Consider the following 13663-nt stretch of genomic DNA (forward strand, 5'->3'; position numbering starts at 1 on the left):
CTTGATTATATTATGCCATTATTTATGCTTTACCATGAGTTCCATGTCATTAACTTAAACCATGCTGATATAATATACATTTATTATATGATACAGTATTACGTGTTTCTTGTATGTGTTACTGTTTTAAAATATTGATTAACAAAAACGTTAAGTAAATGTTTAGTTCTTATTTATTGAAAATCAGAAAAAAGTATGGAGTTTAGGCAGAATAAATACTCTTAAACAGGAGATGCAATTCTTTTGCAGATTCCTGTTAGTAAGTACTAGAAATGCAAGAGGTTAACAGGTAAACCTACCAAAACAACCAGTTAACAGGTTACATTTTCGGGGATAGGTTTACCTGAAAATAAATATCTGCTTTTTTTTTCATGGAATAATTCGTACAATTTTACTTTTTGCGCGTGACATACTGCCAATTAGCACTGGCAACTAGTTAGAACAGCATGTAAATAATAGGGGGAACGTTTTGATAATTGGCCCTTTTGTTTGTTTGACTCGCGAAAAATGTAACTAGCGAATAGCAGGGAGTGGGAGCTATTAGTGAAGTTGAATGGACTCTTTATCGAACTCATCCGGATACAAATCAGTTGAAACATTGGACAGCTTATTTGGATGTTTTGTTAACCTATATCTAACACTGATTGCTCGGGAAAATACTGTGTTTATAAGTAACAATTTTATCAAGAATTGCATTCGTAGTTAAAATCTTGTTGAGTTTACGTCGTATTTCTTTATCAGAATATAATATCATTATTATACTTTACGTTCATCGATGCCAACATTACCGTCCGATGCAAGTTTTATTTAAGAAAGCAAATTATAATTAATTAAATAATAAAATATCAATTAAAAATATTTTACAAATAAAACTTTTAAATTTAATATTTGTGTAATTGCTTGAAATTTGCGTGCTATGGTGCGTCAACAACCATATGTTACTATCAGTATTTGAGATCATAATACTTAGTTACTTAGCTTTTGAATAAATATACCGATTATATATATATATATATATATATATAAATTATTACATTTACAACCTACATTTTGTCCAAAATTAATTTAATTTGCATTTGTGTCCTTAAGTTTACCCACTTTTTAAAATGTAAATTGAATATCAAACAATAATACTTTGGCTACAGATGCTAAAATGCAACAACAAAATATGCAATTATCGAATTAAAAGAGATGCCGATTCATTGAACACACATAACCAACTTTACGTCGAAATGTAAGGGTAAAAACATTTTAATGTTAATTCAATTTAAATTCCAAACATTAAAACAGAGTGTGCAAAGGAACACACCATTTTTGTGAGCGATATTAGACGCGAACGTAATATAAGCGGCCCAACTAAAATAAGTTGATAACACGTGAAAATTAACATTGTGTAGTTCTTAATTTTTGACTCCAATGCATTTACGCGGGAAAAATAAATAAAATATGTGGTATACATTTACAAAATTATTAAAATTGTATAAAACATTTTATTACAAAACTGGCATGTTATCAATGCAAGCGATTTCAAATTTGAATTACTTAAGTTTCTATAGAGCGGGCCGAGCGGTATGACATTGTTTGCATACTCTTAATCATTTTATACTGTTAATCATTTTAATTACTTAAGGCATTTTGGTTAACCGGTAACGGCAAAAGGTTAACCGGTTAATGATTTTTGTAACCTCTTGCATCCCTAGTAAATACAGTATATAAGAAACAGGTTGGCTCGAATAACTGATGCCTAAAACTTTTATTGTCGGCCCGTGCATATTCAGGCCATCGGATTTCAACTGTATGTAACAAAAACTATATTATTATTATCAGCTACATAGGAAGCAGCCCTGATGGACACACTCCCACCTGCAGCTCAAGCAACAGCCCCAGCAGCACACCCAGCAGCGGACACGGCAGCGGCCCTGATGGACACACTCCCACCTGCAGCTCAAGCAACAGCCCCAGCAGCGGACACGGCAGCGGCCCTGATGGACACACTCCCACCTGCAGCTCAAGCAACAGCCCCAGCAGCACACCCAGCAGCGGACACGGCAGCGGCCCTGATGGACACACTCCCACCTGCAGCTCAAGCAACAGCCCCAGCAGCGGACACGGCAGCGGCCCTGATGGACACACTCCCACCTGCAGCTCAAGCAACAGCCCCAGCAGCACACCCAGCAGCGGACACGGCAGCGGCCCTGATGGACACACCTGCAACCCCACCTGTAGACAAAGCAACAGCCCCAGCAGCGGACACGGCAGCGGCCCTGATGGACACACCTGCAACCCCACCTATAGACAAAGCAACAGCCCCAGCAGCGGACACGGCAGCGGCCCTGATGGACACACCTGCAACCCCACCTGTAGACAAAGCAACAGCCCCAGCAGCGCACCCAGCAGCGGACACGGCAGCCGCCCTGATGGACACACCTTCAACCACACCTGTAGACAAAGCAACAGCCCCAGCAGCACACCCGGCAGCCGCCCTGATGGTAGACATTGCAGCAGCGGACACGGCAGCGGCCCCAGCAGTGAACCCCACAGTCAACCCTGCAGCACACCCCGCAGTGAACCCTGCAGCGGACCCGGCAGTGGACCCACAGTAAGAATATATTATCTATTCACTTACAAGTCACTTTTTGCATGAACAAGTTTATTAAAATTAAATTTAAATTTATATAAAGTGATTTTTTTCCCTAAATTACCGCCGATTTTCGGGGTATTCTATGCGAGGTATTATTATTGTTAATATGTAAAAATGATTAGAGGGTCCCAGATAAGCGAAAACGGGGAAAAAATCTTTTTATATAGCGCTGTAAAATATACTGTCTGAAAAATTGCAGTCATTTATTATGGACGAAAACCAGTATGTCCGAAAATTAAGAGTCACATAAAATAATTATTTTGGCTTAAAAAGTGGGTGTCCGAAAAAATTACGGCATATATGAATTTAGGGTGGATGAAGGAAAGAAATGTATTTCATAACAAATCTTAACACCTGATATGTTGCTAGGAAATCCAAACTGCCTTCCACAAATGTGTTATCCATCATCTGAACTAATATGCAGAGGGCATTTCTAGCTTCCACAGATGCTTATGAAAAACAAGAGGGCCAAGATGGCCCTAGTTCGCTCACCTGAGAGGAGTCTGTTCATATAATCTTAACCAAATGTCAAACTTGACCTTGATATGTCCAGACAAACATCCTGGTCAAGTTTCATCATTATTTCATCTGCGAGTCATGATCAATGTACTTATGAATGAGTTATCATCCGGAAACCATTTTTCTAAGTTGAGTCACCATGACCTTGACAGCCATTGTGTGAATAAGTTTTTTGGCACTGTGACCTTGACTTTTGACCTAATGACCTGAAAATCAATAGGGGTCATCTGCAAGTCATGATCATTGTACCTATGAAGTTGCATGATCCTAGGCATAAGCGTTCTTGAGTTATCATCCAGAAACCATTTTACTATTTCAGGTCACTGTGACCTTGACCTTTGACCTAGTGACCTGAAAATCGATAGGGGTCATCTTTGAGTCGGGATAAATGTACCTATGAAGTTTCATGATCCTAGGCCTAAGCGTTATTGAGTTATCATCCGGAAAACATTTTACTATTTCGGGTCATCATGACCTTGACCTTTGACCTAGTGACCTGAAAATCAATAGGGGTCATTTGCGAGTCATGATCAATGTATCTATGAAGTTTCATGATCCTTGGCATAAGCATTCTTGAGTTATCATCCGGAAACCATTTTACTGCTTTGGGTCACCGTGACCTTGACCTTTGACCTTGTGACCTGAAAATCAATAGGGGTCATCTGTGAGTCATGATCAATGTACCTATGAAGTTTCATGATCCTAGGCATAAGCGTTCTTGAGTTATCATCCGGAAACCATTTTACTATTTCAGGTCATCGTGACATTGACCTTTGACCTAGTGACCTGAAAATCAATAGGGGTCATCTGCGAGTCATGATCAATGTACCTATGAAGTTTTATGATCCTTGGCATAAGCGCTCTTGAGTTATCATCCGGAAATCATCTGGTGAACGGACGGACCGACATGAGCAAAACAATATACCCCCTCTTCTTCGAAAGGGGGGGGGCATAATGAGAAAACTGCCCCACTCCCAGCAGCCATGTTATTCAACTGACCAGAACCATTTTTGAACTCGACTCTCGTATCAAAGAAACAAATGTTCTGAGCAAATTTCATGAAAATTTGGCCAAAAATGTGACTTCTACTGTGTTCACGTGTTTTTACTCATAATATACATATAGAGAAAAATGCCCCGCCCACTGGCGGCCATGTTTTTTTCACCGATCCCGACCATTTTCAAACTTGTCCGAGATATCAATAAAACCAATGTTTTGACCAACTTTCATGATGATTGGCAAAAAATTGTGACTTCTAAAGTGTTTACAAGGTTTCTTTATAGCAAAAGAGGGAAAACTGCCACTATATACATATTGAGAAAAATGCCGCGCCGACTGGCGGCCATGTTTTTTCTCGATCATTTTCAAACTCGTCCGAGACATCAATTGAACCAATGTTTTGACCAACTTTCATGATGATTGGCCAAAAATTGTGACTTCTAGAGTGTTTACAAGGTTTCTCTATAGCCAAATAAGGAAAACTCCCCCGCCCACTGGCGGCCATGTTTTTCAACGGATCGGAACCACTTTTGAACTCAACTAAGATATCATTAAGACAAACATTTTGACAAAGTTACATGAAGATTGGACATGAAATGTGACTTCTACAGTGTTTACAAGGTTTTTCTTTTTTTTGACCTAGTGACCTAGTTTTTGACCTGGCATAACCCAGTTTCGAACTCAGACGAGATGTCATTGGGACAAAGCTTCTGATCAAGTTTCATGAAGATGGGACAAGAAATGTGGCCTCTAGAGTGTTTACAGGCAAATGTTTACGGATGGATGGACGAACGGACGGACATACGACGGACAAAGACTGGTCACAAAAGCTCACCTGAGCAATCAGGTGAGCTAAAAAAGGGTTCCAATATATGCAACCTTTTGGAAAACCCACTAGTCTGCTGGTACAAATTAAGCTGACCCATTGATAATCCTTTCAAAATCACACATCATCTCGACCATTATAATTTAAAGTAACTGCTATCATTGGTTGGTACAATGGATGTGTTGTTTGTACCAAGGGATTTGTGGGGTTTTCAAAACTTGTGTGAATTCCTGGATCAGACTATTACTGGTGTTTAAAAGCACTGAATTGCAACAGTCTACCTTCCACACTTCTGGGTCAGTGTCCTCTTGGATGTTTTTGTGTGAGTGAAAAGGGCTTATTTATGAGGGGCTAATGTTAAAAATCTTAATGACTCCAATCATAGCCTTATAACACTATCATGGGTGAAAGTTGACAATGGAAAATGTCTGAAAACCAGAAGTTTTTGCTGGGGGTCAAGGGGCCCTCCAGTGCCCCTGGTGGGTGCAGGGCAAAGCCCCCGGCAGCTCCAGAAATTAAGCTAATTAAAAACTATTGTAAGTAACGTAATAGTACTTCTCATGCTTAATAAGAATTTCAAAATAATGGCATTAAAAACATTATATTACCGGTAATTATGGAACAAATCGGCACAGTTGCATCCACACATGTTAATCCATTTTGTTGTATTACACCACAGAATACACAATAGCTCAGTAGACATGCTAAGCTTGTTTTCATAACGCCCAACACTAAATCCATTTTTTCGGATGTTCTGTATATTCAGTACAATAACTGTTTTAATAATAACTCAACTAAAAGATCGTTCTTATAAAGATGAAGCGTGTTTTATTTGATATTAATTTAGAGGAAATGTCCAATTTCAAATTATTCACGATATCATTTTGTTAAATTTATATCCAACAACACAGCTTTTAACCGAAAACAACACTCTCAATGTTCTCTGTGCTACAAAGTTTTTATCCACAAATCAATACATGCACGCTTTCCATGCGTAAGGGGTGATGTTGTGCATTGTCAAATAAATTTTCGCTCTTTTTGTCGGGACATATACCTTTGTAGTCAACAAAAGATATGAGGAATTTCTGTTTATAGTTTTATAATAATTTCAATTCTGGCAGTGTGGTATCAGAGAAGACTTCCCGCAGTGATAGCTGTAAACTTAAACAAGAGCACCGCATAACGGTTGCCACGCTCGGCTGCAAAAGCTTGATAGATTAAAAAAAATTTAGGGGTCACAGTGACCTTGACTTTGACCTAGTAACCCAAAAATGAGTTTGGTGTGTAGATCTCATCAAGGAGCAGCTACATATGAAGTTTCAATGTTGTAGATGGAAGCACTTTTATTTTAGAAGCAATGTTGAAAACCTTAACAAAATGTTAAGGTTTTAGAGGACGACGACGGACATGACGAGCTGGCCATGACAATACCTCTCCGAAAAACAGCCGAGCTAAAAACCACAGATCTGGTTAATTAGAATACATCGCAGGCGGTCCTTATTGACTTAAACGTACGCCTGCTATCTATAGGCTGCCTACCCGCCCTCCTTAAAATTTTCTTAACGGATTTAAGTGATTTGGAAAAATTGACTCTGCTGTGATCCAAAAACCAAACTTTCACACTCATACACTATACAATGTCTTCACAATTTTTTTTTTTTTGTTCCAGGAATACAATAGACCTCATACGAGTGTTGCTTACTGAAAGCCTGTGGGAAAATAGGAGTACACTTGCCTATTTGGAAGAAACCCATATCAAAATACAGGTATGGAAATTCAGTTCTCACTTGACTGATCAGTAGAGAAAAACAACAAAAACTTCTGTTGTCAATTTTTTGTTCTATTTTTCTACTTGACCCTTAAATAGGTGATACACTGTAACTCCAAAATAATGCGGATGACGGGGTCCAAGTCACAAGACAGTGTCTTATAAACTGATTCGCGTTATAAGTTCTGAGCATTCATAAATTATTGCACTTTTGTGTTGTCATTCGCCAATACATACATATAAACCCTACCGCATTGATAACTGCGTACATATAACTTTTCTATTGTGCATATAAATCTGATATCCTTTATAATTACTACATCAATTAAAAAAAAATCTAACCATTTATGACGATAAATGTGTTTAAGAATTTCATAAACACAAACATATGCCATTTTTCCAAAGTCATACGACACTGTCCAGATTTAATTGTAACAACCAATGGATGAGTGAGTTTAAATTAGATTGAATGCAACAGGATACAAAGCAATGATTGATTGCTTTGCACATGTCGGTCTGTCGGTCGGTCTGTCGGTCCGTCCACCAGGTGGTTTCCGGATGATAACTCAAGAACGCTTAGGCCTAGGATCATGAAACTTCATAAGTACATTGATCATGACTCGCAGATGACCCCTATTGATTTTGAGGTCACTAGGTCAAAGGTCAAGGTCACGGTGACCCGAAATAGAAAAATGGTTTCCGTATGATAACTCAAGAACGCTTAGGCCTAGGATCATGAAACTTGATAGGTAGATTGATAATGACTCGCAGATGACCCCTATTGATTCTCAGGTCAGTAGGTCAAAGGTCAAGGTCACAGTGACCCGAAATAGTAAAATGGTGTCCGGATGATAACTCAAGAACGCTTAGGCCTAGGATCATAAAACTTCATAGGTAGATTGATCATGACTCGCATATGACCCCTATTGACTTTCAGGTCACTCGGTCAAAGGTCAAGGTCACAGTGACCCGAAATAGTAAAATGGTTTTCGGATGATAACTGAAGAACGCTTATGCCTAGGATCATGAAACTTCATAGGTAGATTGATAATGGCTGGCAGATGACCCCTATTGATTTTAAGGTCACTAGGTAAAAGGTCAAGGTCACGGTGACCCGAAATAGTAAAATGGTTTCCGGATGATAACTCAAGAATGCTTATGCCTAGGATCATGAAACTTCATAGGTACATTGATCATGACTTGCAGATGACCCCTATTGATTTTCAGGTCACTATAGGTCAAAGGTCAAGGTCACGGTGACCCGAAATAGTAAAATGGTTTCCGGATGATAACTCAAGAACCCTTATGCCTAGGATCATGAAACTTGATAGGTAGATTGATCATGACTCGCAGTTGACCCCTATTGATTTGAAGGTCACTATATCAAAGGTCAAGGTCACGTTGACCTGAAATAGTAAAATGGTTTCCGGATGAAAACTCAAGAATGCTAATGGCTACGATCATGATCATGACTTGCAAATGACCCCTATTGATTTTGAGGTCACTAGGTCAAAGGTCAAGGTCATGGTTACCCGAAATAGTAAAATGGTTTCCGGATGATAACTCAAGAACGCTTATGCCTAGGATCATGAAACTTCATAGGTACATTGATCATGACTCGCAGATGACCCCTATCGATTTTGAGGTCACTGGGTCAAAGGTCAAGTTCACAGAGACCCGAAATAGTAAAATGGTTTCCGGATGATAACTGAATAACGCTTATTCCTAGGATCATGAAACGTGATAGGTAGATTGATCATGACTTGCAGATGACCCCTATTGATTTTCAGGTCACTAGGTCAAAAGTCAAGGTCACGGTGACCCGAAATAGTAAAATGTTTCCGGATGATAACTCAAGAACGCTTATGGCTAGGATCATGAAACTTCATAGGTACATTGATCATGACTGGCAGATGACCCCTATTGATTTTCAGGTCACTAGGTCAAAGGTCAAGGTCACAGTGACAAAAAACATATTCACACAATGGCTGTCACTACAACGGAGAGCCCATATAGGGGGGCATGCATGTTTTACAAACAGCCCTTGTTTAATTTCTCGTTGTCTGTAACGTTTTAAATTGCATTTTAGCAGACAAAACTTTAATTAATATTGCCTACAAATTAAAATGATTTGAAACATAATAAACTCATAAGAGGTCCAAGTTGTATTATTGTTTCAGAGGCGGATAGACGAAATGAGGTTTTCCATAGAGACCATTCAATCTCAACTGAAAGCCATTTGAGATGCCCCAGTCTCCCACCCATGCCGTTGTTAGTTAGTTTTTTAAGATTTGTAACTTTGCATTTGTTATTGACGTCTTAATTTACATATTTTTTAATTAAAATGTATGTGTTTTGTTAAGTCAGTTTATACTTGGTAGCAACTTTTTTTATTATTTGTTCATGGGAAGCTATAGTTCATGAAAAATGGCAAAAAGTTTTGCCTATTGTTTGTTTATTGAGTTTTGCTAACGCGTTGATATTGTTATTCATTACTTTTTCTTGTTGAATTTGTTAAATGATTTTTTTTTTAGGGGGGGGGGGGGCTGTTACTGTAATAAGCTTTTCATTTTTGTCTGATTATTTCTCACTGTTAAGTTTTCTCAATGAGTCGATATTGTTAATTTATTGTTGATTTTTAACTCAAGTGTTGGATTTATTATTCATATTTTGTTCTTGCGACTGGTTGTTATGTATCAAGTGTTATATTTTATATACCACATGGAATAATATATTTTACATATTATACATTACAGTTCAGTTTCTATTATATTAATTAAGCTTTTTATCCAAAAAAGGGAATGTGGTTGCAGTAGTGAAATGGATTAAAAGTTGTCAAGTTAAACAACAAATTACTTTTAGTATCTTCAAATGCATATAGTATTATGTATTGGATTCTCCAATAGAAAATTATCTCTCAACATTATTAACTAGACCTTTCTAATAATTTTTGTAACACTGAACAGACAATTCTATTTTGATAATGTACATCCAAAATAATAGTGTTCAATTTTAGGAACATGAATTTATGAAAACAATCTTTCTTATTAAAATTATTAAAGCTAGTTACCTTTGTGCAAAGAATAAGACTCGGTTCATGTGTTTAAAATAATTTTAAGTCAATAAAATAATGTCATGTTCTCTATTTGTTAACATTAATGTCAGTACTCAACATACTTTTCCCCTAAAATATTGTTAGTAAAAAGAAAATATTACTACCAATATTATCCTTCTGAATATTTTGCACTTATTAGAGATAATGACCTTTTTTATGTACTGTCCAATAACTTTAACCTTTTCTCATTTAAAAAGTCTAAAGTGTAAAGTGACATGTATTTTTTGCTAATTAAATATACAAGAGTTTATGGGCAAATTTCCAAAATAAAATGAAACACAAATTTAAGGTGACAAGTGGAATGCACCGGCTAATCTGAGACGACACTTTACGCACATGCACTAAGCCCAGTTTTCTAACAACAAGGCTCGTATAATGCCACAACACTTCTTCTTCTTCAACCTGGCAATTACCCCGTTATATCTTACTTTTAGTTAACATTTAGATAAACTTACAATAAACATAAAGATTTTTTACTCTGGATTATAAAATAAATCATTTTCAGAACAGAAAAACAGTTTATTAATACTTATACAAATGTCCATCCTCTAAATACACAAACAGACAGGACTGAAAATCATAACTTCAAGTCTATTATTAGATATTAATAAATTAGTGCCTTGTAGTGTAAACAGTTTCAGTAGCAGTATCAGCCACAGCAATAGCAGTTATAGTAGCAGCAGTAGGCCACAAGTTTTAGGGCCAGTGTCTTTTATTGATCTTTAACATTAAGACCATAAAGAAGGGGTAGTGGTAATTTGTTTTTGTTCTTGTTTTGTATTTAAAATTGTATATGATACAAAAACATTAAAGGTTTTATTTCTGCTACTTCTTTTAATTAATTTGTTTATAAACTATCAATCAATTATATTTTATACTTAAAATAATAAACTCTGTCCTTTTCAGAGTAATACTATGAGTAGTGGTAGTTATTGTTGTTCTTGCTGCGGCTGATATTGCAGTTATAATATTGTTATTAGAGAGTAGCAGTGGACAGGCAGGGCTGAACAGAATATTACGTTGCAAGGATGCTTTGTCAGATGTTGTAATATGTAGCATTGGATGCTTCAAATTATTGTTTTGTAAAGCAGTTTCAGCAGCAGCAGCAACATCAGTAGTAGAAGCTGAAGGAAAATTAAATAAAAACTAATGTAAACAAGAAATATCTTTAAAAAAGATATACGGCGTTGATTGTGGTTGCAGTTAATGAAAGGTAAAGACTTCAATAAATGAGATCAAAGATAGCGAATGTCTTTTTCTGTGCAGTTCTTAGCTGCAGCAAACGCAGTACGGGATGATACGCGGAGTTTTCGTTATTACATATTGCTGGTCATAAACGTATAGATACAAAACAGAAAACCAAAAGAAGAATGGAAGTGAAATTAAAACATATGAGTCAACCGGCCACACGCGAAGTATCCGTATATATTTTATTTATACGCGCGTTCTTCGAACAAACCTGTTTTAGTGGTTTGTCTGGCGTTGCTATTTGATTCGATTTTTAACAGTATCGAGAATCATTGCGCTCATGCTTAATTCATTAGTCAATATGATGGCATAACTCTTGTTAAATTAATTTAAAATAATATTTATCATGGTATTGTTGTAAAACACATTAAGAATCTATTATTGACATACCATATGATATCGCTGGATATCTTCATTTAACATCTGTCTGGTCTAAAGAAAATTCCAGTTCAGCTAGTTCACGCTATAGCGTCTTTATTATGTAACGATTATTTTCCTGGCCGCGAACTCCGATCAGCACATAGGGTAGAGACGCAGCGATGACCTGTATGTAAACTCTGACATTCACACACAGTGGCCGCAATTTGACCTGATATACCTCGCGAGATGAAATGCAATGCATTAAAGTGAGTCTTCGCTTCCACTGCTCTCTATACTTTAACATGTTAACATGTTGACAGGAATATGGAAGTAAGTACTAAATATGAGAAAATAGCTTTTAAGTGCAAACGTTCTCGCGCTGAAAATCTTCTGAAAATAAAAGGTGGACGCACAAACTGTATTGATGTCGAGATTGAGTGTAAAACTGTTCTATCTATTAAGCCTTTTTATTAGATATAAAATTGTTTCATGCTGAACACGCAGTAAAACAGTGTTACAAAGACGCGGACATGTTTCCAATGTTCTGGTCGTATTCTCATATCAGCCAATGCAGTCAATGAAGTGTATTCATCTGTACTTGGCCGCGGGAAGTTTTATTTGAATTCTATTGGACGCTAACAAAGGTCATGCTAAGGTGAAAAGCTGGCTTAATACAGCACGCCGATTAAGTATTTGAATTGTATAAGTGGCTGTTGCTGCTGCTGTTGTAGACTTTTTAAGGCAATTACTCAGTAAAAGTGCAGCAGTAATCGTGTAGAAGAAAAAGGGATACCATTAAAAGTAAAACAATAGAATCAACCTTTTTCAAGAACATTAACACATTTATAAGCATTTTCATTTAGTTGAACAATTATTTTAAGCAATGTTTATAAAAACTAATTCAGTCCTTTCTGATATGTATTAAATAATCCTATAGGTCACTAATTTTCAAAAAAAATTGTGGAGTTTAAACAAAAGGGTCATTGCCAGTATTTACATAGCTAAAATATTTCCCAGCTTGTCATCCATTCTCTTTAACACACACAATTTCCTGTTAATTGATCTTTTAATCTGTACCATTTTTTCGTTAATTTAATATGTTTCAAATCTACAAAGCTTACTGAAAGTACTGGGTCCTTATTGTAACTGCCCTTAGAGTTGAAGGAGGCTGAGGACTAATATGGGCATGTTTATTCAGAAAACAAAATCTTACATCTTTTTCCAATATCTCTTTTTCTCTACCTCTTCTTAAGCCAAATCCGTTAAAAATCTTTTTCCTCTTTCTTTATGTAAACGCACTTATATATTTTTTTCTTTTTTGTACACCTAAGCCAAGGGATTTTAGTAGAATGTAAAAAATTTCCTTTCAGATTATCATAGTATATCAAAACAAATGTGAACAGACTCATTAAAATGTATGCCATTTATGTTAAAATATATCAGACCTATCACAATCACTTTAAAGCATACATATCAGGGCCAAATTTGTCCTTGATGTCAAGGACAAATGAAATCCCTGAGAGGCCGAGTCTTGCCAGGCCCAAGAGTCCTGAATAGGACCCTGGGACCTGGGAGTAGATTTTATCTTTGTGTACACTTGAGCCGAGGGATTATAAAGAATGTAAAATATCTACTTTCAGATTATCATAGTATATCAAAACAAATGTGAACAGTCTCGTTAAAATGTATGCCATTTATGTTAAAATATATCAGACCTATCACAATCACTGTAAAGCAAACACATCAGGGCTAAATTTGTCCTTGAAGTCAAGGACAAATAAAATCCCAGAGAGGCCGAGTCCTGCCAGGCCCAAGAGACCTGAATGGGGGCCCTGGGACCTGGCAGTGAATGTTAAACATTTAATAGACTGTTATTTTGTGTTGTATGATTATTTTTTATAACCAAACCACTGGCGCGGTGTGGAAGCTCGTATGTTTGGTTATAATCAATAATCGTACAACAATAGAAATAGTAGTTTGACCTTTTTAGCTCATCTATTTTTTTGAAAAAAAAAAGGAGCTATTGTCATTACCTTTGCGTCGGCGTCGGCGTCCGGTTAAGTTTTGCGTTTAGGTCCACTTTTCTCAGAAAGTATCAATGCTATTGCATTCAAACTTGGTACACTTACTTACTATCATTAGGGGACTGAGCAGGCAAAGTTAGATAACTCTGGCGTGCATTTTGAC

The 13663-nt window shown here is 36.8% G+C and overlaps 1 protein-coding gene across 4 annotated transcripts in view; it reads left to right on the plus strand.

Moving 5' to 3' along the window:
• LOC127857092 (transcriptional regulatory protein AlgP-like) overlaps positions 1–9893 on the plus strand; it is a 70993-nt gene extending 61100 nt beyond the window's left edge. For all 4 annotated transcript variants that reach the window (XM_052393450.1, XM_052393451.1, XM_052393449.1 and 1 more), the window contains 3 exons: positions 1828–2599; positions 6655–6751; positions 8934–9893. In XM_052393450.1, the coding sequence (XP_052249410.1) occupies positions 1848–2599; positions 6655–6751; positions 8934–8996 (912 nt within the window). In that variant the 5' untranslated portion in view covers positions 1828–1847 and the 3' untranslated portion in view covers positions 8997–9893. The remainder of the gene's footprint in view (positions 1–1827; positions 2600–6654; positions 6752–8933) is intronic.
• The last annotated feature ends 3770 nt before the right edge of the window (positions 9894–13663 follow it).

The sequence above is a fragment of the Dreissena polymorpha genome, chromosome 14, assembly GCF_020536995.1.
Source record: "Dreissena polymorpha isolate Duluth1 chromosome 14, UMN_Dpol_1.0, whole genome shotgun sequence".
NCBI classification, from domain to species: Eukaryota; Metazoa; Mollusca; class Bivalvia; order Myida; family Dreissenidae; genus Dreissena; species Dreissena polymorpha.